We start from the raw sequence: 25,449 nt of genomic DNA on the forward strand, positions 1-25,449 counted from the left end.
CCACTTGTGTTAGACTTGACAGATGGAGCTGTGTCTAGGCGGTGGCGCCAGCGGGTACTATTCTTTGTTGACGTGAATTTAATAACGAAGCTATACGAGTTCTGTGTTTGGCTTCGAAGGCGCTTGTTGATTGTTTGTTTGCGCTAATACATACACACCACCAGTCAAACTTTCTATGTTAGTCTTCTTTCTTGACATCCTTTCTACATTTCTGTCCTATCACTTTTTAGTACCGTTCATCTTCCTCCTCCTTGAACCTCTGAACACATTCGGTTCCAGAATCTAACAGTTCCTCTTTGTTCTTCACGATGGAGGTTAAGATCCATGCCCTACTGCACTATCTTAATGGTATAGCTGGCAATACTCTGCTTGCTGCTGAACTTCGCGAGAGTGCAGCATTTATCTCAGCTTCTTTCCTTGTCCACCATAGTGTTGCTAGACTCATGGCGCATGTTACCGCCTTGGCGAACGGCGAAGATTTGAATCTCCATTTCCATCAGATATATGGCCCAAGCAAATCTGTTGATGTACCTGTCCGTCGTCACTGGAAACCTCTGAAGGCCATCATGGCCGACTATTGTGTTAATGCATCCGTTGCCGACATCGAAGGTCATCCCATCCAGCTTATTAGCATCCTTGACCCAACAATTGAAAAGTTGCTCCAAGGGGAAGACCTGTTTCAGTTCCACTATGCCCTTGTCCGTGCTGAGCAGATGGCAAACGAAGATCTCGCTCGGTTGGCAAAAATATATGGTTACCATTATATCTTCAGAATTGGTCTTATGCAATATTACATGACGTGAGTTAAATGTTGATGTACACAGCGTCTTGAAAGAAAAGTGCTAATGATGCAGCAAAACTGTTGTCGAAAAAATCAATTTCTTCAAATCAGATTCTCGTGGTTACTCTTGTCCAATTGTTGTCCAGACTTGCTTGTACAATGCAATGGAGAAGCGTGTCAATTTGAGTGCCACTGAGAAAGAGCTCGTTTTGCATTCCGTTGATTGCCAGCCATGTGATGCACACAGATTCTGCAAGTATCAATCGTTTGCTGCTATAGGCTATGCTAACAAATTAGGGGCGTGGTTGGAGTGCAACCGTGTTGCCTACAACGCGATGAACGCCTGTATTTCCCTACTGAATAAAATTGAGGGTAGTAAGTGTCCGACCCTTTGTCCTGAATAGTGCTAAAAAAAATTGTATCAAGAAGCAGGCCTCTGACTCCTGGTCATTGGTTCCCGGCATTCTTCGATACACAGTATGACACACGCCAAAACAACCGCGGAATAATCCTGGAGTATCCGGGCCAAATAAGGACCTCAACGCCGCTACAGCGAACAACTCAGTGGTCCGAAGATATATCTGACGTCACATCGAGCGACTGTCGGGGCTTAGCGACGCTCTGATGAATTATCAGCTTGTCGTCTTATCACCGCATCCCAGACCGAAGTCCCGAAGAGATAGCTATCTGGACGGTGGTCTCAATCCACACACTTCACGCATGTTAGAGCCGAAATTCTCAGCACGGTATCATGTTACCGTGGTTTTACAAGAGATACCTGTTTATATTTCTATACCCAGACCGTGTCGCTGGGAAATATGGTTGAAAGGGGAAAAACTCTATAATCTGGACGATACATAAATGTTCATGTTAGGAGATAGATACACCAATATAAAATAAACTTCCACACAGCCACACGATGCAGCTAATAGGGCCTCCGCAACATAGTAGACGAGGATGCATCCAAGACAGGGGCACCTGGACCAGGTCGATGTCCTGAACTCTGTATTCCACCCTCCGCAAATGGCACGGAGGTACGGTGCAACTTTTAGCTGTTCAGCGTGATGATATCCGACCCTCCGAACTCCTCCGTGTCCGCCCATGAGTCCGACACATTTATCTCGGTAATTGGCGATGCAGATATAGCTATGAAGCCACAGGTTGAACAGATGACTTTCCACCTCGCTGCACGGTTGCGAGCGACAACAAAGAAATAAGGCGGACGAGCCACGGGCGAGAAGGCACGACGCGGCGCCACCGGGACGGAAATGGACATGACCCCTCAGTTCGTCTACCACCAGCCGACTTTCTGCACGCGCGACTGACTTCCTCACGGACAAAGAGGCCAAGTCCCGCCATTGTGACCGACGGATGCGGACCGGAGCAGCAATGGGGGAGTCCGTGTCCACTGTTCCAGGTCTAGAGTCGCCGGAAATCCACTCCTTCAAGTCTAGCGATCAGCGACCAGGTGAGAATCTGTGGATCCACGAGTGCTGTTATGCTTCCATCATAGGCTGGGGACCCCAGGGGCTTGCTGCTGAGCTTCCCGGGTGGCTATTAGGTGCCAAGTGCTGTTGCTTTCCATACCTCTGGGCCCGTGAACTGAACTTTGTCCTGCAGCATCAAAGATCCACTCTTCTGCAGTACTTTTGTTTTGAGTCTAAACCGCGGTTTCCCAAAGTCTTCGTTCAACCTCCTTGTCGGCCACCACTACAGCGGCGCCAATGACTGTCTCAGGTTTTCCATCGCCATCGACCAGTCAATATGACCTGTCTCCTCCATTTTGACTATGAACCGGTCTAGACTTTTATGTTAACGCGCGGAAATTTGGATTTGACAGTGCAGATGTATTACCGTCCGGTATGCTTCAGCCAGTATGCAGAGCACCTGTCAATCCTATCTGTGAAAGCCCCGGACCTGAAAGTTTTCGACCATCATTTCTACACTACCTTGATGATGTATTACATTTGAAGGTATCAACGTGTTTGATTCCTCGTGAGCGACCGTGATAGCCTTGACGTCTACACCCCGTTTTTCGAGCACACGATGGTCACCAGATAGCTAGGTAGGCCAAACCCCCTCCGCCGCATTGGATAGCATGACCTTCCCTAGTACTTGACTCATGATGCTGATTGATCTTAGTAATGTGTAATACTGGGGTTTGACCCCGATTGGCTTAAACCCGACGGCTGTGGATTCCCTCCTATACTGTAACATCTGTATACAGTCCTGAGATTCAGGCACAAGCTATTGGCTCTTGATCTAGACACGGGTTCCTTTGCGATCGCTGTTGCAAGTGACCTCAGGTTTCATTCGCACTTGAAAGTACGATTTTATCATTGTTTTGAATCTACTGGAATGATTTAGTTAACTTACGCATGTTATCACGAGTTTTGAGTAGATGGTATAATTGATCTTATCTAATAGACCCAGAGGGCTCTATTAGGCTCGTAGGGTAGATTTATTCTTGCCAACAGCTTTCATAAAATCTGCTCCACTGATGATGCTATTCAGGAAGTCTTGTCTTCCAACGGAGTTCTCCAATCGCCTATTTGGAGGATCAAAGGAACAGGCTTCCTTGATAAATTGCTAATTTAGCCTTATCTCCCACCGTATTGCCTTTCTCTCTCGGATTATGAGGCATGAAACAACGTATCTATATGGGGCCGGAGGCTCGGCATTAACGCAGGAAAGTTCCTGGGGAAATGTCCGATAGAAGTGTTCAGAACAGATCTCCCTAGCTTAACGAGAGGAATTTTTACCGCATGGGTCAAGAGGCTATTTGAGTCCAGCTTCAGGGATTGAAGAGTACTCTCGTCTTGAGCTTTGATGACAAGTTGATTGCCATCGCGCTTGAGAAACGCCTCAACATCGAATGGCATTCCAAGTACTTTGAATAACGCTACTTAGTTAAAGGGGTAAATGACAAGTGCGTATCTTTACTGATCTAGTAACACATCCATACAGTTACTAGACTTGACAACACGGCCGTTCTTGTTCGGTTGGTACAGCGTTCCTTCCCATTGCGGAAGGAACAGGCCTCCTCCCCCCTCTTCGTTCGATCCGCTGCTTCATCTTCTGCCTCCTGTATGAATGTATCTAACAACTCGGAAGAACACATACAGATGAATAAGAATGATCTTTGCTTTCCATTTCTGCATCACATCTTACAATAAGGTTGTCATATAGAGTGCAACGGAGCCTCAGACCGGGGCGAACGAGGCAGTTGGAGCCCAAGGCCCCTGTGGTATCCGCAGTGAATGACCATCTTGTTGTGTTGGTACTGCATCTACTCCACCGAAAATCTCATTTATGTGACCTCTGTTTATAACACACTTCACTGACACACCATTCTGTTTACTCGTCATCTGTGAAATTGTAAATCAATCTCTTAGTGATAACCTCTTGAACATATTCCAAACTGAAAAGAAAAAAATAAATAATAAAAATAAAAATAATGGCTCGGTCTCGAAAGAAGAGAAAAGCTTCAGCGCAGGACGTCCCTCATGGAGACCCAGAAGAAAGTACTCCTGAGACTCATCAAGGAATACTAGAGCCATCTGCACCTACTCACCGTATGGGCCACGAGAGTTCCAAATTGAAGGCTTCAAAATCTATAACCGCTCTAGGTTTGAGCTCAGATGACAAGTTGATTACCATCGCACTCGAGAAACGCATAAGCATCTATAAGCGAGTGGGTAGCACTTTCAAATTCATTGATGAATCAGGAGAAGAGCCGATCAACATCTTGCAACTTTCCTTTGCACCAAATGCGACAAGTATTGGAGGATATATTCTTGTTTCATCAGCGGACAAGATCAAAGTTTGGTATCTCAATAGCGAAGGGAAAATACTGGATCCCTCGGGCGTTCAGAAAGTCGACATGCTGCAGCTTTCGACCGAAGCAGCTGAAGGAATAACTACGAAGCTTGTCCGTACCCATGGGTGGCGGCTAAACGAGAAGGCTATCTTGCCAATACAACAGGCAATCAAGGACACATTGAGCAAAGCATTGGATACCCATATGAGCGAGTATCAAACCAAGCTGGAAGGAAATACTGCACTCTTCAGTCCGGACGGGAAATTCATGATATGTTTCACCCAGGACGAAGCTTTCAGGACCAAAGAACCTCGGCATCTCCAGGAAATCATAGTCTGGGATATCGAAGCCAGGCGGCCTCGACACAACTTAACTAGCAATTCGGGTACATTCCTGTGGGTGAGCATTAGTCCAGACTCAAAATTGATTGCAGCCATTCAAAGGGACAACACGGTTCTATTTTGGTCGGCCGACAGTGGCAATCTCAAAAGCTTCCCTTGCCTTACTCACACTGCTGGCGCATGGAGTGGGAGATTCTCCCCGGATTCTAAACAGATCGCCTTGGTCCTGGACGGCACTGGACCATCGAAGATAAGAATCTTTAACATAGCCACTAGAGCCATGATATTCGAGTGGGAGTGTCCTGCATTTTCAATCGAGTCTATGGATTGGAGTCCTAATGGCAAACTCCTGGCTACCGCAGGCCACTCTGGTGAGTTTATCCTCTGGGATGTTACAAATGGGCTGGAAAGGATGAAATGGCTTCCGTATCAACGTGGGGTGGAAGATGATCCGGATTCCTACTTGGCTTCCGACATACAGTTTTTCGATGGTGGAAAGAAGCTCGTCTATAACTGGAGTGGTGTGGCAACTATGGTCTATGATTTCGTGTCCCTTGCTATGCATGAGTTTCCCTCGGGTGCGGCGGGTATTAGAGGACGAGTTTGCTCCAGCAATTCTGAGTTCCTACTCATCGCTCATAATGATTCGACTTTGAGGCAGTGGAAGCTGGGTTAGGAGTATGGTTGTGTGCTGTCTGAATGGCTGTGATTAACTACTGTTGGGTGGTACTATTCTCTGTACTGATTTCTCTGGGAACAGAGTAGGAAGGTAACGGGGGTTGGGGTAGGAGATGGCACAGGGTTCACTAATGCTTTGCACAGATTACCCTCTAGTTTGACTCCGCATATAACATGCAACAAAGGGTGTATCAATTTCTAGAACTACCAGAGTAATAAGAGTCCTTAGGGACAGAAAGTAATCCAACATCCACTTCTTGTCTAACAAACCAATCTAGTTTCCGCGTACCTATACTATCCATAGCGAGCATTCACAGGCTCATCATCGAACCAAACCGGAGGCACCCCATAATTGATAATCGTACTCTTAACCTTTGTATAGCTTTCATATGCCTCCAACCCATTCTCTTTCCCCATTCCACTCTGCTTAAAACCACCCCACGGCGACGACGGATCATTCAGATGGTGTCCATTAATCCACACAATCCCTGCCTCAATCTTGTCCGCCACTCGATGTGCCTGGTAAAAATCAGTCGTCCAGATTGAAGCCCCCAGCGCCAACGAAGACGCATTGGCAATGCGAATGACATCCTCCTCCGAATGGCACCTGATCAGCGCAATGACCGGTCCAAACACCTCGTTGCATTCCAGATCCGTCTGTGGCCGCGTCTCAATGACCGTCGGCTCGAAGTAGTACCCTTTTCCAGTGGAGGGATTAGTAGTCGCATGTCCACCACAGAGGACCTTTCCACCCTCCCGCACAGCTCTTTCCACAAACGCAGCGCATCTTTCCACCGCTGTCTTGGATATAACCGTTCCAATCTGCGTCGTGTCATCAAGGGGATTGCCCAGCCGTAACTTCTTAACCCGTTCCTTTAGCAACGCCGTGAACTCGTCATAAATATCCGTGTGAACAAGCAGCCTACTCCCCGTAACGCATGTCTGTCCACTAGCAATGAAGCTCGCAAACAGCGTCGCCTTAACCGCATCCTCGATACCCACGCCGGGGAACAAGCACACAGGTGCCTTTCCGCCTAGTTCAGCCGTAATGGGGATGAGATTCGTCGATGCAGATGGTGCAATAGCCTTGTATGTTGCTAGTCCACCAGTCAAGTCTATCTTCGCCAGCGAGGGGCTCTCACATAGATACTTCCCCGTCTCGTACCCGTATCCACTGATAATCTGCAACACGCCATCAGGTAGCCCCGCATCTTTGAACAATACGCCCAGCCTCAGCACAGATAGCGGTGCTAGCTCCGATGCTTTCACGATGACGACATTCCCGCCGGCCAGTGCAGCCCCGATCTTCTTCATGGCGATGAGAAGTGGGTGGTTGTATGGTGTGATCAACGCCACAACACCGAGCGGTAGCCGTGTCAGGGTGTTCACGACTGGGCCCTTGAAGGGAGTTACTCGGCCTTCGTGCACGCGTACGACGGAGGCATAGTACTCGAGCCATTCAGGGATACGATCTAGCTGGGCGCGCATCTCGCGGATGGGACGGCCGGTTTGGCGAGTTTCCAGTTGGATGAATTCTGGGAGACGGGAGCGGAGGAGACGGGCTGCGGTCGAGAGGACGGTGAAGCGTGTGGATTGGTCAGCGCGGGACCAGGAGCCATTGTTGAAGGTTTTCAGGGATTCGGCAATGATTAGGTCGACGGTTTCTTTGGAGGTTGAGTCGATGGTTGCGATAGGGAGCTCGGTGGCTGGGTTGATGACGGGGATACGTGATGTGGTTGCGGTCGTATGGGTACCATTGACCCAGTTGGAGACGTGAGGGATTCTGGCTGTCATTTTGGAGAGACAAAGTTATGAAGTAGTGTAGGGTTAGGTGGATGTGTTGGGGTTGGATGGAATATATGGATGATATAGTATCGGGGCTACCCCGCACGCGTGCCTGATAAGCCGGAATTATTGCCCGCATCTTTTCCATATCTTCCTCTTCCTCTTCCTCTTCCTCCTCTTTCCTGTCACTATCACGATAGCATTGATCCAGAGATACCAGTGGGGCAGCAATCTTATATCTGGGGTGGCTCTTGAGATAGTCTTTTGGATACGATCACATATGACTTTGCTTTCCGTTCGAGCGAATGCTTCCCTGACCTTCAATCGGCGTTCCCCTCCACTTCAGCGAAATCAATAAACACTTGGGTATGAAGGGAACTCCTGTAGAAGAATATTTCAAGACTGCCCAACAGTTGAATGAAGGCTGACTATTGTCTTGATCTAGACGGCTTAAAAGTTGCCGAGTGACTCACTCTTCCATCCCGTGTCTCCACCCGATCATTATATACTCAGGATCAGCATATAGACCCATCATTGCATCCTACCTGGCATCATACAATATCTACCATGTCTTTCAAAGACAGGTCTACATTTACAGCTCGTGACACCATCACGTATCTTTGGCAGGGACTCCATCTTCCACCAGACACCCTTGACTCTCTTTGTATCCGCGAACCTCCCAATCCCGGCTTTCCCTCCTCCTTCAAAATCGGCCATATCGCCCAAGCCTCGATTGCACTCTCTGCTCTCCTGGCATCTCAAGTCCATAGCCTCAGGAATAACATCGCCCCTCCCAAAGTCACCGTCCCCTATGATCATGCCTGCATCGAGTTCAACTCCGCACGCCTGTACACTCTGAACGGCCAGCCTCCCTCATCAGATTGGGGGCTCATTGGCGGTCTTTATCGATCATCTGACGGCTATGTCCGCGTTCATGATTCGTTCCCCAACCACCGTGAGGGAACAAAAACCCTTCTTGGCTGCTCTCCAACCGCAACCAGAGACGATGTTGCTTCCAAGATCTCGGCATGGCGCTCCGTGGACCTCGAAACCACTGCCGTTGAGGCCAAGCTGGCCATTACTGCACTCCGCAGTTACGAACAATGGGATGTGTTGCCGCAAGCCAAAGCCATCGCAGACTTTCCCATCCTGCTTCGCAAAATCGGCGACGCCCCGGCTGGTCTTCCCGCCCGGATCGGCCCACACGCCGATAAATGTCTGCGGGGGCTCCGTGTTCTTGAACTCTCGCGGGTCATTGCGGCCCCGTTGTGTGGGAAGACACTGGCCGCACACGGAGCCGATGTGCTTTGGGTCACAAGTCCTCATCTACCAGACCTGCCGGGACTCGATCGGGAATTCGGCCGCGGAAAGAGAACCGTCCAATTCGATCTACAAGACGAGCAAGACACAGAGGAGTTCTTTACTTTGCTCGACGATACAGATGTCTTCATCCAGGGTTATAGACCGGGCAGTCTAGCTGCCCGTGGACTCTCACCAGAGTCGATCATGAACAGACGTCCCAATCGTGGTATCATCTACGCAAACATGTCTGCATACGGCCCCGATGGCCCCTGGTCAGCGCGTCGAGGCTTTGACTCCCTGGTTCAAACCTGCTCCGGCATGAACGTTTCGGAGGCCGAGCACTTCGGTGCTGGGGAAGCCGCACGTCCACTTCCCTGTCAGGCGCTCGATCATGCCGGTGGCTTCTTCCTCGCGTCCGGGATCATGGCCGCGCTGTACAAGCAAGCAACGGAAGGGGGTTCCTGGCAGGTGGATGTCTCGCTAGCAGGGGTGATGAAATACCTGCGCTCGTTAGGCCAATACGAAGGGAAAACAGGGTTTCAAGGATCACCAGATTATGCTCGCCCCCAAAATGTTCCGACCGAGTATTTCGAGACCCGAAGCACGGGGTTTGGGGAGATGACCGCCATTCGTCACGCTGCGAACATTGAAGGGGTTGAGATCGGCTGCGAAGTTATGCCCAAACCACTCGGCTCTGACGAAAAGCGGTGGCTGGAGCCATTGCAATAATGGAATGCATTCTAGGATATTTTCTACCCCGCATCACCGAGAATGCAGAAAGTGACGACACAAAGAAAAAGCACTGGTTCCGTGGCGTGTGCATCCAAACAAAGTAATCATGCTACCCAATAGTACTCCACCACGACAGCCCAATTCCCAAGGCTGAGGCCCAGGCCAGCTGCACGGCTGACAGAAATGGGTCAAGTTTGCTTTTGCTCCCTGCAGATGCGGCCACTGCCCTGTGATCCGGTCACGCCCGAGGCCGAATAGACGCTCCGTAGGAAAAAGAAATGGATGGATACACAACCATTGGCAAAGGTTAAATAGCACAATGGCTCCCAGGGCTATTCGAGGGGTTCTGTGCAACTGACGCCGGTTTTCCCACCCAATATATTTAGCAACCCACCTGCTGTTTACTGTAGTATCCGCCTGGGAAACAGAAAAGCTAAGAGCGCGGATTAAGACGCCATGAAAGTTATTATCATAGGAGAGGATGTTTCGGCCCTCGTGTGCGCAATTACTTGTCGTCGCGACAATCTGGACGTGATTGTGCTCGAGTCTGAAGAAGATACTGAGGTACCACGAACCTCCCATCTCGAAATGCGCCCGGCCACAAATCATCAAAGATAGACTTGCTTACCCGGATATCCTTACTTTAGACTCCCCCGGGCGTTCAGATCCCGCCTAACGGAACACATCTCCTCCGCCGATTGGGTTTGCTCGATGCCGTACTCGAGCAGGGTGATATCCTCCAGACGATCGACTTCCGGCGATATGCCGATGGCGGAGTGATCAGATCAATGCCATGCGGGGAGAAGACGTGTCGAATATATGGAGGGCCATGGATGTAAGCTATCATCATTGTCGTTCGTTCAGGAACTAGAAATGTACTGACTGTATGGAGATCAATCCATCGAGCAGATCTGCTCCAGATCCTCCGAGACAGGGCACGGAAATTGGGTACTGAAATCCGATCTGCCGCAGTGAGAGAAGTAAACAGCAAGACAGCAGAGGTGATCCTAGAAGACGGGGAGAGACTACAAGGAGACGTAGTGATCAAAGCAGACGGTAATCACTCTATCCATTCTACATAAATCCACCTCTAACCCACGATACCAGACAACACAATCAACGAATCCCCCTCACCAAACACAACAAACGACACAGAAACCATCTACCAAACGATCATCTCACGTAAACACCTCGAAGCCCTCAACAACCCTAAAATCGACGAACTCTGGCAAGGTCGACACAGCACCACCGTCTGGCTAGGACCCAACCAACACGCTGTCTTCTATCCCATCCGACACGGCCAAACATTCATATTGAACATATACCACACCAACACTGACAGCAATCCCAGCACCACCCCAACCGCCCAAGAAATATGCACAGGCTGGGACACCCGGTTCGTCAACCCCTCTACCCTCCTCTAGAACATACCTCAACTAACAACAAACCGAATACAGCCTCCATACCATCCTCACCCTCACACCCACCCTAACACCCACTACCTCCACCACCCACTCCAACCACACCCACACTCATCACCACCAAAACCCAACCCCTGCCCAATCCCTCCTAACCCACATCCCCACTCCAACAACCCAAATCCCACCCTACCTCTTCCAAACAACCTCCACAGCCATCGAAGAAGCCCTCACCCTCGGGACCCTCCTCAGCCTCTACAACCAACACACCCACCTCCACTTCCATCCCCAACTCAAACCCCAATCCCAATCCCACTCGCACCTCCCCTCCCTCCTAACCCTCCATACAACTCTCCGCGCCCCCATCACCACCTCCAAGATACAAGCTGCACTCTCCACCCTCCGCACATTGCAACTCGAGAACGGAATCGCCCAGCAAGCGCGGGACTGGGTGCTCAGTGGGGCGGGGATAACAAGGGATACGGATGGGTGGTGGAAGGTAGTGTCGTCGCGGCAGGAGGGGGTGTTGGGTGGTGGGGTTGGGTTGGTGGATGAGACGGGGAGGGCGTTTTGGGAGTGGATGAGGGAGAGGGGGAATAGGGAACGGGAGGGGTCATCGTCGTCGTCTGGGAGGTCGAGTTGTGGGATTGGAGGGTCGAGGAGGAGGTGGTATGCTTGGTGTTGAGTGGTTCTCAGTAGGTATTTGGTTGTTTTTGTGGGTGTTGGGGATCTCTATCATGTGTTTAGCTTTTGATTATTATGGGAGTATGAATTGACTGATTTATTATGAGTGGACCCCGGTAGTAACGAAATCGGGGAAAATACGCTGTGGAGCTAAAAAGATGGGAATACAGTAACGGAGGAATCCTTTCGATCTGATTATATACAGTACAACGATAGCTCGGAGCATGATCGCCCAAACACACGCATGGCTGCTACTCTTGGTATATCCAACAAACAAGCAATGCCACAGAAAACACAACCCGAATAGAATTGCAGCAAAGCCAGAAGAGCGAGAGCTCCCAGTCTGCTTCCACCCACTAAACCATGACAAACAAACTGGCAGCCACTTAGTCCTCTTGGTAAGAAATCTTCCGCATCTCTCCCAGGCGTTGACGAGCCCGAGAGAGGTTGTTCTCCAGTTGGAGGATCTCGACCTTAAGAAATCATTAGCATATATCAACGACAATATCAGAATTCGACGTACCTGCTGCTCCATCTCCCGCACCTTGAACTCGTGGGAGCTGAGCTTCGAGTAATCCACCGCTTCGGAATCATCCTGGTTCTTCTCCTTAATGATGTCCTGCACCTGGCGCACCAAGGCCCGGCAGGCCGCACCAACAGCCTTGCTAGCAGTCTCGAGACGATCCTGCGACTTGCTCATGAAGGTAGCCTTGACACGACTGGCTGCCACCAGCTGCGCCGTGCTGGCCGCCACATCGTTAGAAGCGACAATCAATTGCTCAGGGGAGTTGCGACCCGAAATGACACCATCGGCGGTCTCAATCAAGGTGTTGGTCGAGCTGGCGACTGCCTTGGCTGCTGAAATCAGACCCTCAGTCCAGCGGTTGTTCTTCTTGTAGAAAGCCGTCCGCGAAGAGCTACCACGACCCTCCCGGACAATCTCTTGCTGCGACGCAGTAGCCGCCTTGATGAGTTCGGCGATGGCGTTGGTCACTGCAATAGCAGCCGCCAAAATGACATCGTTGATCCGAAGCTCATAGGTGCTGAAGCCATCACGAGGCTTGTTCTTGAGCTTGGCCAGTCGCTGGGCTGCAGCATCGATAGCATCAGCCGCCCTGGTAAGTTCTTGGTCAACCAAGTCGCCCAAATCGCCATTGGTGGCAATCTTGGCACTCTTCGGCGCGAATGCATCAACCAGCTTCGAGAGAGTCTGCAAGTCCCTCTGTACTTCGAGGTTGTTGTTGATCACAACATCGGTCTTTTGCAGCGCCTCGAGTCCCTCAAGACGGAAAGACTGCAAGCCTCGGAAGAACCGCACTGTCGCCTGGGCGGATTTGCGGGCTGCGTTGACCAGCTGATCCGCGCTCTTGTCGTCGTTGGCGAAACGCGTCAATCCCTTGGTGTTGCTCAGCACGTCGGCCACGGAGCCAGCGAAGATGGATACAGTCCGAATAATTTCCGCATGCGTGCTGTTGGGCCCGTCCGCAATGAAGTTGTTGAAGGCCGTAGAGAATTCGGTGGCCGAGGCCGAAGCCTTCTCGATCTGCGAAAGCACATACGGCGGAGAGGCGTTCTGGTTACCAGCTTGCATGGAGGAGTCAAGCTCATACAGAGCATCATCCACACGCTGGACACCCGTCTGGAGAACCGAATCGATGATATCGTTGATCTTAGAGACGGTGCCGTGCAGAACAGTGTCAATCTGCGAGTCCAGCGCGTTGTCGACATCACCTTGGCTCTATTTGCGCCATCCGTTAGCTCGACATACCACCATAGGTTTCGCGCTGATCACATACCAATTTCAGCTCCTCCAACTCCATCAAAGCCTGCTCCATTCCCGACTTGTACACTTCGATTTCCTCGTCCTTTTCGCGCAGGGCAAGGTCGTGGTCGCCCGCACGCTCCGAGGTCTTGTTGGAGACTTCCTCCAAGGCACGAGACTTGTTCTGTGTCCAGAGTTAGATACTGATCAGAAGACTCGAGCAGGGAAACTTACCCGGAGAGCCTCCTCCAAGTCCGCCATTTCCCTGTTGTATTTCGACAACAGTGTCGAAATCTCCGTGCCCTTGGAGCGCTCTGCATTCTCAGCTCGCTCCAGGGCAAAGCGCAGTTCCCGCTTAACCTTCTCCAGCTCTTCTTTGTTGTTGCCGGTCAGACGGTCTCTGTCGTGCAGTGCGCGGTCCCGCTCGCGGATCATGTCGGCCAGCTCCAGGTTCTTGGTCTTGAGCTCACGCTCAAGCTTCTCACGGCGCTCAATAGCCTCCTGTGCCGATGCTGCCTTCAGCTTAAGGCTCTTCGTCGTCTGCAACAGGTCGAGGTGCTCCTGGCGGAGTTGAGAGTAAAGCTTGGCCAAGGCTTCGTACTTGGACCGCCACGTGTTAACTTGCTCCTGCAGCGACCGAATCTGCTCGTCCTTCGACGCATTCTGCAGGTTGAGATTGGAGTTCAAGTGGTTCATTTGTTCCTCCAGATCCTTGACTCGACGGTCGTACTGCTGCAGCATCAACTGGTCACGCTCGTACTGGGCGCGGGCATTCAGATTCTCCTGCTCAAGCTCGGCCAAGCGACCTTGGGTCTGTGTCTGGTACTGATCGCGCAAAAGCTGTTCCTGAGCTAGGCGCTGCTGCTCGGCCTGGAGACGCTGTTGTTCCTCGAAGTCGCGCTGAGCCTGCTGCTGCGCGAGAAGTTGTTGCCGCTGCTGATCCTCCCATTGCTGCTGCAAGCGGCGTTGCTCGGCTTCATATTCTTCTTGCTGACGCTTGGCTTCGGTGGTCCAGAAATCGCTGATGGGCTCCGGCTCTGCTGCAGTCATCTTGGGCGGGGGAGACGGCTGGGGTTCGGGTTCCTTGACTGGTCGCTTCGGCAGAGCTGGACGTTCGTCGTCTTCCGACAGCAAGTTTGGAGGGTCCTGTGGCAGCTTGGGGACAGTGATCAGGCTAGTGAGATACCGCAGGTTTGAACATTCGTAGTAGAAGCGGACGAGGCGGTAGTGCTGGGCGTCATATCGACCGCGAAGGGGTTCAAGCGCTTCCGTATCACCCGTTGCTAAGCCAGACCATATCAGTATTTATTGAACCATCGCATTGGGAAACAGACGTACTCGTGTGCATAGCCCTCAGCATGCTGGTGATGAACTTGTAGATGCCGTAACTCTCCTGCACCAGAGGGACCAGGGCGGAGATGCGACATTCGTTGTTGGTGCCGGATTGGAAATGAGAGAAGATCAACTTCTGGAAGGCATCGATCTGATCTTGCAGTGTCATGAGATCTGTAATTGCCTCATACCTAGACGGTTGTCAGCTATGCACATGGACCTCGATTGCATATCCGACGTACCCTTCATTGGGGTCATTGGTTGTCTTCAAGCTGATGTACTCTTCATATTCGAACAGGCCTAAATCGATCAGTACCCATGCGAGGGGGGCGTCGTATTGGTGTCCTAACCGTTGAATTCGGGATGGTTCCGGTGGAACGCCAGCTTCGACTCGAGGTAGAAGACGTATTCACGAATGAGGGGGCCGTATCCTATTATTCCAGCTCCACGTCAGCTGTCTTCCATCTTTCCCCTAACCCCCCACCCCGAATAGGAATTGTACGCACCTCGGATACCATCTCCACCAACACCGCGCATTAGACTATCGATCCAATTGACATGCTGCTGTGCTTCACGGACCACGATCGGGTGACCTTCTTGTAGCACCTTATGTATCGTGATGAGCGCCTTAAACGTCTGGACTTCGTCGGCAAGGACAGGTTGGCTAAACGGAGACGCGATAAAGTCAGCTTATGCATGAAAGCGATTACAGACACAAAGCAGGCAAGCATACACTTTCATGCCAGCCCAGAAGGCGCTGGATGATTTATGATCCCATGTGTACACGATGCAGCTCCGAACATGTTTCCCTGGGTGTAGATTAGTGATTGTTCGGTTGGTGTGACCGGAGAAGAGCTCCGTCGATATAGCACGAAGCTTGGGAGGGCTAATTCGTACGTTTCGGTGCGGTTTCCTCTGTGATTGCGATATGATCAGTCACTAGTAAGCATCAAGGGAGCACTGCAGCTGTGACTTACCGATGCTCGTGGCTTTGCGAATGTTAATCGCCAAATCAGTCTCCGTGCTGGAATCCAATGGATCATGTCAGCAATTCCATCAAAGAGCACAACAAGCGCACGGGCACCTCCAGAAAAGATCACGTACCGACTCATGGTGATGGTTGCGAAGCTCTGGATGGGCTTAGATCAGGGGAACAGAAGACGGAGAGATGCGGCGGGAGCCGGTGGGCCCGTAATGCGGACAGCGCAATCAGCCAGTTAGTTGCACGGGGAATGCGCTATCCTCAAGAAAGGAGAGGGGAGGAGGGAGAAGTGCGATAAGTGGTCAGGGCAAGGATTGAAGAGAGCAATGGCCACCCACGCGATCGTTCGGCAGGGTCCGTCACAGCAGAAAAACAAGAGAGCAAGAGAACTAGAGGGAGAGAGTGAGTGAGGGGAACAAAAGGCAGGTGGACTGAAATAGCAACAGGCAGAGAGAAGCAAAGGGGAGATGACGTCCGAAAGGGAAACTGCCACCGCGGCCGGTTCTTGGCACCGCCGCCCGTTCCTCACAGGGACTCGTCACCCTCCTGGATCTACTGCAAATAAAAAAAAGGGTTCGCTATCCACCGGATCTCACCTAGGCAGCGATTTTGTCGCCCAATCAGTCAACCCTGCCCAATTGGCCACTAACAGGCTACACTGTACTGCTACTGCTACTGCTATTGCTACTGCTATTGCCTACAATAAAAGAAGATTGAGGAAATGTTCTGCACTGAATTACTAAGAAACCATCCATCTATCAAGCAATCAAAAACCAAATAAATATACGACTAGAATGGGGAGTTTGACACCAGATCGCAATCGACGCCAGACACTGTCAAGCACGCTCAAGAACCAGCTGAGAGGGTATACCATGGGTGAGAAGCCAAGGAAGGGAACCATCATCCTGCACCACGGCACCGGACTCAGTTCACGCCTCCCTGTCCATATGAAAACGCCCGTTCCTGTAGAGACCGCCCTGCACTGCAGAGCTTCCGTTATACATTGCCAAGGGTAAATGCGACATCACTCCGTTATTATGATCCCCGTATCTTTCTGCTGCATGTCACTAATGTGTTCTTCCTCATGGAATAATCCCGTCCGTAGCGGAGAGTATTTCCATGCCATGTTTCTCCGTGTCAAGTCTGGGCTTCGAATCAGGAGCCGCAGGCCCTTGCTCTACCGGCTCAAGCTCGCCTTCACCATCCCCACTATCGCGACTGGCAGCCGGCTCTCCTAATTTCGTTGATGAGCTGTAGCCTTTGGTGCTCGACTCGGTTGCTGATGCTCCTTCAAAAGATAGGTCCACCACAGGGCTGTTTGGTCCCGAATCGTATGGAGCTTCGACCACAAGTAACTCATCCGACCTAGCCCCCTCCGCCTGGGGTTGATAGATTGGCTTCCGTCTGGGTAGAGGTGGCTTGGGAACAGGCCTCTTGTTCTCCCTATCCGACTTCTGCTCGGGAACATTCGACAACGCCACCGGTTTACGCTTGGGAACCGCTACGGTGTTCCTCTTATATCCCACCTTGTCAGGACGCGGCAATGGAGTCCCCGGGGGTGGGAGTGGGTGTCCACGCCCTATCGGCTGCTCCGGAGTGCCCGCAGGACGAGACATATCGTGAGCGGAGCTAGACTCGCCTCTGCCGAACATGTTCCATCCCCACTTCTTGGCCACGGAGGTGGCCGTATTTAGCGGGCCAGGGGATTTACTCTCCGAGGGAGTGGCAGAGGTAATCGACCGGGTCAATGTTTCGAGTGTGCTGCGACGTCGCGACTTGTTGCTCGCCAGGGATGCAGTAGAACCACTCTCCATACCCCGGAGGTTGTTCGATGAATCGCTTCCACGGTGAATAGAAGGCGGCCGGGTAGGAAACTCGCTTGCAGACTCATCGAAGCTCCCGGATGATTCGATGATGGACGGATCCCGACTCTGGGATACACTATCCGGGATCATATGACTAGCAACCGGAGGAGAGCTTGCAGGAGTCTTTTCCGGTGATCCGGGAGCTGACCGGTTAGATATTTCGATCATAGCACTGGTCGCATAGCTCTTCTCTTCGCTCTTTGTTTCGGACAGAACCCGGTCCATCTTCCCATGGTCAGCTGTCAGGACGGGATCGGCGGCATTAGAGAAGGTCTGAGACCGAATTACCCGTGGGGGCGAAGTGCCGAATTTGTCCACCGCAGAAGATAGAGCGCTGGGACTGATGTTCTCCAAATCTCCTATGGAGGCCTTGGAATTCTTGCGGGCTTTTAAGGTGCCATTGCCAGACTCGGCAAGCGCAGGGGCGCTCATGGTGCGGTCGTCCTTGATCTTCAGTACTTCAATCGACTCCTCTTTGGTGCTACCCGAGGGCTGATCCTGAGAACCGGACTCATCAGGAATATCTGCTTTTGTATCAGGTTTTGGTATCTCTCGCTCCCAGATACCACCGCGGAATCGCTGTGATTCAGTGTCCATGAAGGGGATGTCGTCCCAAAACGGCTGAACCAAGCTCTCCGCAACAGTTTCCCGGATGCGACTCTCGATGGTACGCAGAATTATGCCGTAAGTGATCTGCTTGGAGCTAACAATTGGTTCAATGTCCATGTCCATATCGGGCATGGATTCAAAGGATATCCAGATTCTGTTACTCGGAGGAGGCTTGAAGCGGATCAGCAAATGACCCTCTAGCTTCTTTAGAACAACCGCCAGGACAATGTCGACTTCTCTGGCCTTGAAGCGCTGGCCCAAGTCGATACGCACGGTTGCCGAGATCTCCAAGCGGAAGTTGCCCGTATACTGAACATCCGTCTCTACGCAACAGTTGCCGTCGACCGTCAGGTCCTTGAGCCTAGGGTTGATGATAAAGGGCGCACCTTCCCCCATGTCAATCTTTTGGAGACCAATCTTGCTGATGAAGTTGGGTTTGTTGACGCGGGAGATCTTCTTGGTAACCTTCTTCCGGACGAATTCCTCCATTTCGGGTGTCTTGTACATGGCAAGGAACAACCTTCCCAGCACCGCGTTGATCCATCGCGTTTGCAGTTGCTCCTCGGACGAATGCAAGCGCTGAACCAGGGTGACGATGTGTTTGACATCAAACGTCTGATGCTTGGGAGGAGCATCTGGAGAGTTCCACATGCGAGCCTGATTCTGGAGCATGGCGAAATAGAAGTCCTCCTTTTCGGACAGATTTTCGGAGAAGAGAAAGAAAGGCGGCGTAGGTCCTCCAAGATCACCCAGCGACTCCAGTCGTCGCGAGAGGCAGATGGCGTTTCTCTTTAGCCACAGTTCTCCTTCTGGGATCGGGCCCTCTCCACCATGTATACTGACATCGTGGTGGGCAAGCGAAATAACATATCGGACTTCCACCTGGTTCGCATTATCGTAGAGCATCAAATGGCCATGTCTAATTTGTGTCGATCATTAGCATCAGCCGTGTTTCCTACTTGCGGAACACAGAGGAATTAAGCGGAGGCGGAGAAGGGTCGAAAATACCGAAGAACAATATAGAAGACATTACGCGCCCGCTTCCCATTCTTGGGAGTATTCTTAGCCGGCTCGATCGTTGGCGCCTGTTTCCGATCGAACAAACTCCTATACATAGCCTGATACACGCTCGGACTCTCGGCGGCGATCACCTCCCCAGCCGGGGTGGTCCTCTCGGGCGGCCGCCCATTAACACCGCCGGGGACATATTCACGACAAACGGCGAAGTAGCCAGCGGCGACATCGGAGTCATGGGTACGATGAAACTTCTCGGCCAACTCATCCGTTCCAGATTTAAGACTGTAATGATCATCGGTCGGACGGCGCAGAGTTGTCGAAGAAGATTGGGGATGGCATGATTTCCGATCGGGGGAGAGCGGCGGGGACGGAGCGGCAGTCGGGAGGGTCAGATAGACGAAGAGAGCGACCAGCGACAGGACTAGCGGGAGGAAGGTAAGTCCGCCGAGGACGTATATGAAGAGAAAGCTGGCGTAGGAACCCATTGGGGTGGGGAGCCGGACGTTCAAATAGCCAGCGTTAACAGCACCTCCATCATCATGAGGCTCAAAAAAACGAAAGACCAAGTGGCAGGCTGGCAGGCAGGCGGCAGGCAGCGAAGGTGTTCGAACCTGGAGGGGGAGGGAAGATAAATGAGGACCAGCTCGAATGTATAAAAGGGAGAGAGGGGTGGGGGGAGAAGGGGAGGCTAAAGGACAAGTGTATAGTATACCTGGAGAGTATGGGTGAAGGAGATAAATTAGGGAGGAAGGGCAAGGGGGAGATGAAGGAAGGGAACAACCAAGTTTAGATGATGTTGTAAGTTGGAGGTGGATTGTTGCAGAGTGACAGTAGCACCTTTCCCAGTTGGGGCAGCAGACAAGTCCTTGGAACTCCGCGGTTTCCGCGTGTTCTTTCACAAAGTCACTAAAAGGTCGCTAGCTGGTAGGCAACACACCCGTTAGTGACCAGCGGAGTACTTGGGAACTACTACTACAGTACTACTTACTTTCCCATCGATCATGACGGAATGCCGTGGGTCCGGGAAGAACGTTGCCCCGCGTTCCTCACCACCTGATGGTCCCGTGATCCGCCCGGGGCCTGCAGATCGTTTGTTTAGCTTATCGGCACTCGATAGATACCACTTTGTAGCACACTAACAAGAAGTTGCCAGTTCATCACGGAGATTTAATACACACGATTGACTTGCCTCATGCAAGATTGGAGGAGGAAAAGCAAGTAACAAGTGTTGGATCACATGCAGCCATCGTAGCTAAGTTAACTTTTTGTTTGTTTGTTTTTCCCAGCATAATCGTAAGTATTAGGTATTAGGGACGCAATTGGTTTCCACGGAACCTTAATCCTGGCTGCTTCTTGCACACGAGCTTATCGCGTCATCAGGGACATCCTTGATCATGTTACATTTATGGCTCATATGCCCGTTATGCTTTGAAAGACGGGTATCAGCCAAGGAAAGCAGTCATCCTTCCAAACAAATAATCATTACCGTTAGGTAAGTACTAGTGCGCGCCAGAGTAACATCGTGTTGCAGGATGGTTACCGAGGCCCAGTCTTACCAATACTACTTCGTACTTCCTAGCGGTCTCTCAGTACCTCAGGGGTCAATGTACGAGTTATAACTCATCTGAGCGAATACAATAAGCATATCTACCTTGATTGCTCCAGTAAATAATCACGAGACCAAGTAACTCCACCAATTAGCTGATGTGAAGCTGTCCAGCAGCTCAGCCTTAGGGCTGTCATACTTACTTTCCCGCGTACAAGCACCCTAATTGGCCCACTCGTTCCGGGCGGGCCCTGCCTCAGGCTGAGCCATCCTCTATCGCTTTTAGTATAGAAATCACGTCTAGTAGTATACAGTAGCTGGATGGCATCAGCCAGATATATAAACCTCAATCTCCCTCTCCTTTTTACTCTCATCTACTCTATTCTTTAAACATCTTTCTCAATACTCCACTCATTTTGTTATCCCTCTTTCTTCTTCAAATCTCATAATCTATACCTTTCCCCATATACATCCCACCAACCACCAAGACACAATGACAACAACTACAGAAACCAACCTCATAGCCCTCCCCACCAAGCCCACTGCCCAACTAAGCTATACCTTTTACCCCCAAACCTCTCAGCCCTCCAACAAAACCCTCCTCGTCTTCCTCAATGGCATCACAGCCCCCCAAACCTCCTGGATCCCCGTCATCCACCACCTGCAATCCAACCACCCACACAACCTCCCAGCCATCCTCACCTACGACCGCTACGGCCAAGGACAGACTCTCTCCCGGGATCCAGCCGACCAGGATGCCACAGACCCAAGCCACGGACACGACATCCTCTCTGCCCTGGACGACCTCCACCAATTTATCCAGCAGATCGCCAACCTTCACCTCCGCACATCAACAAACCCCTCGGATCTCAACCTAATCCTAGTAGGCAACTCCCTAGGCTGCGCTCTCGCCCGCCTCTACGCCCAAACGTACCCAGGCACTGTCTCCGCCCTCCTCCTCCTCGACAGTATCCTCGCCAACTCGGATTTCGTGTCTGTGATTCCGGATCCTACTACGCCGGACTTCGTTCCACCGCCGGGAGAGGATAACATCTCTGTTCAGAATCTGATCATGGCGCGTGCTATTGCGGGGAAGGTCTTTCATCCGTCTGTGGGGAGTAAGGAGGGCCTGTCGAGACGGAATCTGGCGGAGTTGTTGCCTGAGAGTGACGGGCCGAGGCTGGTGGGGACTGATGCTGGAAGGGGGCCTTGGGTTACGGTCATTGGACATGATGGGAAGATGTTTGCGGAGGAGAGTGTGAGAATGACGGGTGGGAAGGTGTCTGGAAGGGTGTTTGAGGTGTATGTCACGCCGTTTTGGGAGAGGTATCATCGGGGATTGTTGGGTATCACAGATGAGGAGAGAGGGAAGGGCCCGCTGGTTGCTGAAGGGGCTGGGCATGTGGTGCAACTGGGAAATCCGGGCTTTGTGGCAGAGGAGCTGGGGCAGTTATTGGATAAGGTTATGGCATGATAGTTGATTCTAGTTCAGATGGGATGGATAGGTGACGCTGGATAGCTGCTGTTGTTCCTGTGAAAATGTTTACACCTAGGTGCTAGTACTCAGTATCAAAATATTTCTTTTATTTGATGTCAACTGCCAGGAAAAGAGGTTGATAGCACTCACTTACTTCCAAATCACTGTACTTCTCCAGGAGCTAGTCATCCCGCGCATAAGGACTTCGTCGCCGCAGCGCCACTCCATATCGTTTCAACAAAATCGGCGCCAGAATGCCCACCACCACCGCGATCAAAGCCAGGAGTGTATTCCCCCATCCGAGGCCGAGATCGCCATACCTAGCTTGGTCAGCATGGAACAAACCTGGGATGTATCAACCGCACTCACAGCCTCGGCGCGACTAGTGGCAACGCAAAGGTAAGCAGACTCCGAACGAACATAACCGCCGCTACCGCACTGGAAGCATACTTGGGGTATGTGTCCATGGTGTACCCTACTATGCATTGGATTTCATGTAACGCATCGGCACCGTAAATGGCTGCGCCGATATTTCTGTAGCCGTCAGTGAATCAATTGCAGTACTAGGTCTGGAAGGGGGTTATTCGTACGGCATGATCCAGTGGACATTTGGTCGCGCACTCCACCCATACCAGAGAAGCCCGATAGGAATAATCACCGCACCGATCATCAAGGCCGGCAGGCGAAACTCGGGCAGGCTGCGTCCACCATGCTGACTGCACAGCTTTCTATAAGACCGGTTGGCGAGACGCATTCCAACCTGCGAAGCAAAAGTCATACCCAGGAATAAAGATATGTAGTTGAGGGAGCCAATAGACACAGGTTCTCCGTATATGCCTGTCCATACAGTGGGAAAGCTCGAAATGAGTAGGTATAGAATCCCGAAGATGTATGCACAATACAGACTCCAGACTTGCACCACCGGTTGTGTGGCAAGCAACTTGATTGGTCGAACGAGGCTAAGCCGGAGTAGATGGGGCAGGGAGACGCTGTCGTGGTTCGTATACAGGTTTAGGTTCTTAGTGCTTTTCCGTAAATGCTTACACCTTCTTTGCAGCAGAACTGGAGCGTAAGTCTCGCGAAAGAAGGGCAGACCGAAAACTTGCACTGCACCAGCCACAATGGATACAAAATAGAAGCACCATGGCCACGTCGTATACTGGACGAGAAAGCCGCCAGCGATAGGGCTGAAGGTCATGCCGAGCGAAGGTGCGAGGAGATAAAGAGACAGAGCACTACCGCGCTTATTAGGCTCAATTAGGTCTGAGGTAAAGCCAGCGCCCATCTTTGGCGGTCAGTACTAGGCCATTAATGCTGGAGACGCGATGAGCTGAAGTGATACGGACCGTGTTAGCTCCTGCGCCACCTAGACCAGCCAGAAAACGGAGGCCAATCAGCTGATTTGGTGTTCTGGCAATTCCACATAGGGTGTTAAAGATGATGAAAAATATGTCAGTAACCTGAAGTATTATCATCCTTCCAAATACCTCTGACAAAGGCGCCGTAAATAATGGCACAATTGCCATTCCCAGCATGTAAACAGACAGGGATATAACGCTCATCGTACTAGACGAAAAGTGGAGGTCTTGCTGAATGTTATGCAGGGCTGGGGCCATTATAGCTGAGCTCATGGAAGTTAGAAAAGTGAACAGCGACATGGGAACGATGGTCGCCCATTTCTTGCCCATTGGCCAGTTCCTTGGATGGCCTGGGTCCTCAGGACCATTCCATGTCACCTTAGACGTTGAGTACAGCGCTTCAACTTAGTGCGGTAGGATAACTTACCAGATTAGTGGCTTGGTCTGTTGGTGGTAGCCCCATCGAAGCTCCAGATTATGGGTTTTGCCAAACAGAAGTTTCGTTGGAATGAGTGTTTGTCGCAACTTCTTTCTCAGCCATTGCATAACGCACCCTGATAGTAGAAGACTACTTTTACCGTTTCGAGGGGAACAAGGCAGATGACCCCGTTACGTCGGAAGAAATCGCAGAAGCAAGGTAGCAAGCTATGAAACCGAATAGCTTACGGCGTAGCGAACCCAGCTTTATTATCCAGGAGCAAAACTCGAAGGGTGTTATTGAGAAGAACAGAGAGTTGAAGCTACCAAAGGAAGCTCAAGCCATGACATGCTGTGTTTTATTCTTGTGTTCAAGCTTAGAGCTGTTTACTGTTCGCAATGGCAGTTGTTTCAAAGACCAGGTCACTAGATCGGGGCCGCCAACGCCTGCATTAGTTAACGCAGAAGAACTAGGGTTCGGGCAGCGCGCCAACGCGGCGGGGAGGCTTCCCTGGCCTGTTATCATTAAGCTGGTGCGGTGCAACCATACTCTCATATATCGATCCCTCCAGATTGCCGATTGACAAGACCGTTTGCAGTCGTCCATCAATGACGTGGCTTTACGACGTCGATCTTTTATGAGTAGAGTAGACAGTGGTTCATGTAGCTGTGATGCAGTGCAGGTTGCGAGAGCTAATCAGCTTTGGTATAGTTGCCATAATCCTCATAGCACGAAACGGGACACTCAAGAGGAGACGCTCAGGCTCACGGCAGTTCTAAATGAAAATGCACCGGGTGATTTTTTATTGTGTCAGAGGAAGCAGTATACTGGACGCGTCAGCGTATTTGACTTGCGCACGTAGTTCATGCGGTCTCACCGCAATGCAGACTGCCATTGTTTCCTTGCCATCCGATCCGTTTTTGGGATCCTATATCAACCATGTAATGGTTTGGTAAATTTCATTCTGTGTGCGATAATGTATAGCTTGCTTTCATACTTGGGTAACCAGAGTTTCAGTAGATGAAAGTCATGGCGTTTGTGACTTTCTGGGAATTCAGCTTGTAATGCCAACATATTGTTCTCGGAGAGTAATGCACGAAGACCACCTCACGAATACCGTCCTGCAGCTGCTGTTCAATTGATTGTCCAGATTTGAAGATCACCAAAGCTTGTAGAAAATCAAGTCATGCTTTAATCGTTTGATGCCGTGTAACAGCTAAAGCACGAACCGTGAAGCAGCGTAGCTTGTCACAAGAGATTGAAATGGGTAGTCTGGAAATGGAACCTTTTACCTGTGTAATTTTGTCGACGATTGAAGACACTTGAAGCGTGTAGAAGAGGTCAGTCCTAGCGATAGTAAGGATAGCTTTAGGGTCAACAAACGTGATTGATATTGCTCTCCCCATCGTGGACACCAGATAAATCAAAAGCAAAAAGGACGAGCAGATCCCCGCATTCGGTGAGACTGATAACTTCGGCCGCCGGCATATATCAAGAGATAGGTGGGTGGAGAAACTCTCCGGTAGGTCCTGACGATGAAAG

General features: G+C 51.1%; 9 protein-coding genes across 9 annotated transcripts; 5 read left to right on the forward strand and 4 right to left on the reverse strand.

Moving 5' to 3' along the window:
• Window positions 1–308: 308 nt before the first annotated feature.
• Window positions 309–803, forward strand: MAT1-2-4 (putative mating locus protein; the record flags this gene model as incomplete). Its single annotated transcript, XM_025627925.1, has 1 exon — window positions 309–803. The coding sequence occupies one exon, from the start codon at window positions 309–311 to the stop codon at window positions 801–803; it is 495 nt and encodes a 164-aa protein (XP_025478563.1).
• Window positions 804–4,238: 3,435 nt separating this feature from the next.
• BO87DRAFT_439305 (WD40 repeat domain-containing protein) lies at window positions 4,239–5,618 on the forward strand (the record flags this gene model as incomplete). The annotated part of the gene is made up of 2 exons (XM_025627926.1): window positions 4,239–4,560; window positions 4,591–5,618. 2 exons carry the CDS (start codon window positions 4,239–4,241, stop codon window positions 5,616–5,618), a joined length of 1,350 nt encoding a protein of 449 aa, XP_025478564.1.
• A 192-nt stretch (window positions 5,619–5,810) lies between these two features.
• On the reverse strand, window positions 5,811–7,811 carry BO87DRAFT_377691 (aldehyde dehydrogenase family protein). The gene has a single exon (XM_025623616.1). The coding sequence runs from the start codon at window positions 7,412–7,414 to the stop codon at window positions 5,915–5,917; it is 1,500 nt and encodes a 499-aa protein (XP_025478565.1). The 5' UTR covers window positions 7,415–7,811; the 3' UTR covers window positions 5,811–5,914.
• BO87DRAFT_92839 (CAIB/BAIF family enzyme) lies at window positions 7,655–9,666 on the forward strand. Its single transcript, XM_025629676.1, has 2 exons — window positions 7,655–7,771; window positions 7,851–9,666. The coding sequence occupies exon 2, from the start codon at window positions 7,973–7,975 to the stop codon at window positions 9,434–9,436; it is 1,464 nt and encodes a 487-aa protein (XP_025478566.1). The 5' UTR covers window positions 7,655–7,771; window positions 7,851–7,972; the 3' UTR covers window positions 9,437–9,666.
• On the forward strand, window positions 9,667–11,611 carry BO87DRAFT_439312 (FAD-dependent oxidoreductase; the record flags this gene model as incomplete). The annotated part of the gene is made up of 6 exons (XM_025627927.1): window positions 9,667–10,003; window positions 10,087–10,274; window positions 10,332–10,495; window positions 10,547–10,835; window positions 10,897–11,526; window positions 11,605–11,611. The coding sequence occupies exons 1-6, from the start codon at window positions 9,896–9,898 to the stop codon at window positions 11,609–11,611; spliced, it is 1,386 nt and encodes a 461-aa protein (XP_025478567.1). The 5' UTR covers window positions 9,667–9,895.
• A 30-nt stretch (window positions 11,612–11,641) lies between these two features.
• BO87DRAFT_377693 (putative cytoskeleton assembly control protein Sla2) lies at window positions 11,642–16,026 on the reverse strand. The gene is made up of 12 exons (XM_025623617.1): window positions 15,740–16,026; window positions 15,613–15,659; window positions 15,533–15,550; window positions 15,369–15,444; window positions 15,142–15,299; window positions 14,986–15,066; window positions 14,878–14,935; window positions 14,642–14,826; window positions 13,538–14,586; window positions 13,338–13,487; window positions 12,065–13,279; window positions 11,642–12,014 (listed from the first exon to the last, which is right to left on the reverse strand). The coding sequence occupies exons 1-12, from the start codon at window positions 15,745–15,747 to the stop codon at window positions 11,928–11,930; spliced, it is 3,132 nt and encodes a 1,043-aa protein (XP_025478568.1). The 5' UTR covers window positions 15,748–16,026; the 3' UTR covers window positions 11,642–11,927.
• Window positions 16,027–16,335: 309 nt separating this feature from the next.
• BO87DRAFT_407722 (SMP domain-containing protein) lies at window positions 16,336–20,111 on the reverse strand (the record flags this gene model as incomplete). The annotated part of the gene is made up of 3 exons (XM_025626099.1): window positions 16,336–19,010; window positions 19,100–19,719; window positions 20,097–20,111. The coding sequence occupies 3 exons, from the start codon at window positions 20,109–20,111 to the stop codon at window positions 16,700–16,702; spliced, it is 2,946 nt and encodes a 981-aa protein (XP_025478569.1). The 3' UTR covers window positions 16,336–16,699.
• A 934-nt stretch (window positions 20,112–21,045) lies between these two features.
• Window positions 21,046–22,206, forward strand: BO87DRAFT_377695 (alpha/beta fold hydrolase). Its single transcript, XM_025623618.1, has one exon. It carries the CDS (start codon window positions 21,148–21,150, stop codon window positions 22,126–22,128), a length of 981 nt encoding a protein of 326 aa, XP_025478570.1. The 5' UTR covers window positions 21,046–21,147; the 3' UTR covers window positions 22,129–22,206.
• On the reverse strand, window positions 22,184–24,030 carry BO87DRAFT_439324 (putative MFS transporter). The gene is made up of 6 exons (XM_025627928.1): window positions 23,917–24,030; window positions 23,478–23,867; window positions 22,722–23,416; window positions 22,501–22,665; window positions 22,282–22,451; window positions 22,184–22,203 (listed from the first exon to the last, which is right to left on the reverse strand). Exons 1-5 carry the CDS (start codon window positions 23,950–23,952, stop codon window positions 22,313–22,315), a joined length of 1,425 nt encoding a protein of 474 aa, XP_025478571.1. The 5' UTR covers window positions 23,953–24,030; the 3' UTR covers window positions 22,184–22,203; window positions 22,282–22,312.
• Window positions 24,031–25,449: the final 1,419 nt, after the last annotated feature.

The sequence above is a fragment of the Aspergillus neoniger genome, assembly GCF_003184625.1.
Source record: "Aspergillus neoniger CBS 115656 unplaced genomic scaffold BO87scaffold_21, whole genome shotgun sequence".
NCBI classification, from domain to species: domain Eukaryota; kingdom Fungi; phylum Ascomycota; class Eurotiomycetes; order Eurotiales; family Aspergillaceae; genus Aspergillus; species Aspergillus neoniger.

Bases quoted from the DNA above. Each gene is read 5' to 3' on its own strand.
- BO87DRAFT_377691 (XM_025623616.1), bottom strand. From the start codon at position 7,414: ATGACAGCCAGAATCCCTCACGTCTCCAACTGGGTCAATGGTACCCAT.
- BO87DRAFT_92839 (XM_025629676.1), top strand. From the start codon at position 7,973: ATGTCTTTCAAAGACAGGTCTACATTTACAGCTCGTGACACCATCACG.
- BO87DRAFT_377693 (XM_025623617.1), bottom strand. The intron at 14,827-14,877 runs GTACGTCGGATA...ACAACCGTCTAG, and splicing joins ACCAATGACCCCAATGAAGG to GTATGAGGCAATTACAGATC. The intron at 13,488-13,537 runs GTAAGTTTCCCT...CTCTGGACACAG, and splicing joins ACTTGGAGGAGGCTCTCCGG to AACAAGTCTCGTGCCTTGGA.
- BO87DRAFT_377695 (XM_025623618.1), top strand. From the start codon at position 21,148: ATGACAACAACTACAGAAACCAACCTCATAGCCCTCCCCACCAAGCCC.
- BO87DRAFT_439324 (XM_025627928.1), bottom strand. From the start codon at position 23,952: ATGGGGCTACCACCAACAGACCAAGCCACTAATCTG. The intron at 23,868-23,916 runs GTAAGTTATCCT...TCAACGTCTAAG, and splicing joins CAGACCAAGCCACTAATCTG to GTGACATGGAATGGTCCTGA. The intron at 22,452-22,500 runs GTGAGTGCGGTT...TGACCAAGCTAG, and splicing joins CCACTAGTCGCGCCGAGGCT to GTATGGCGATCTCGGCCTCG.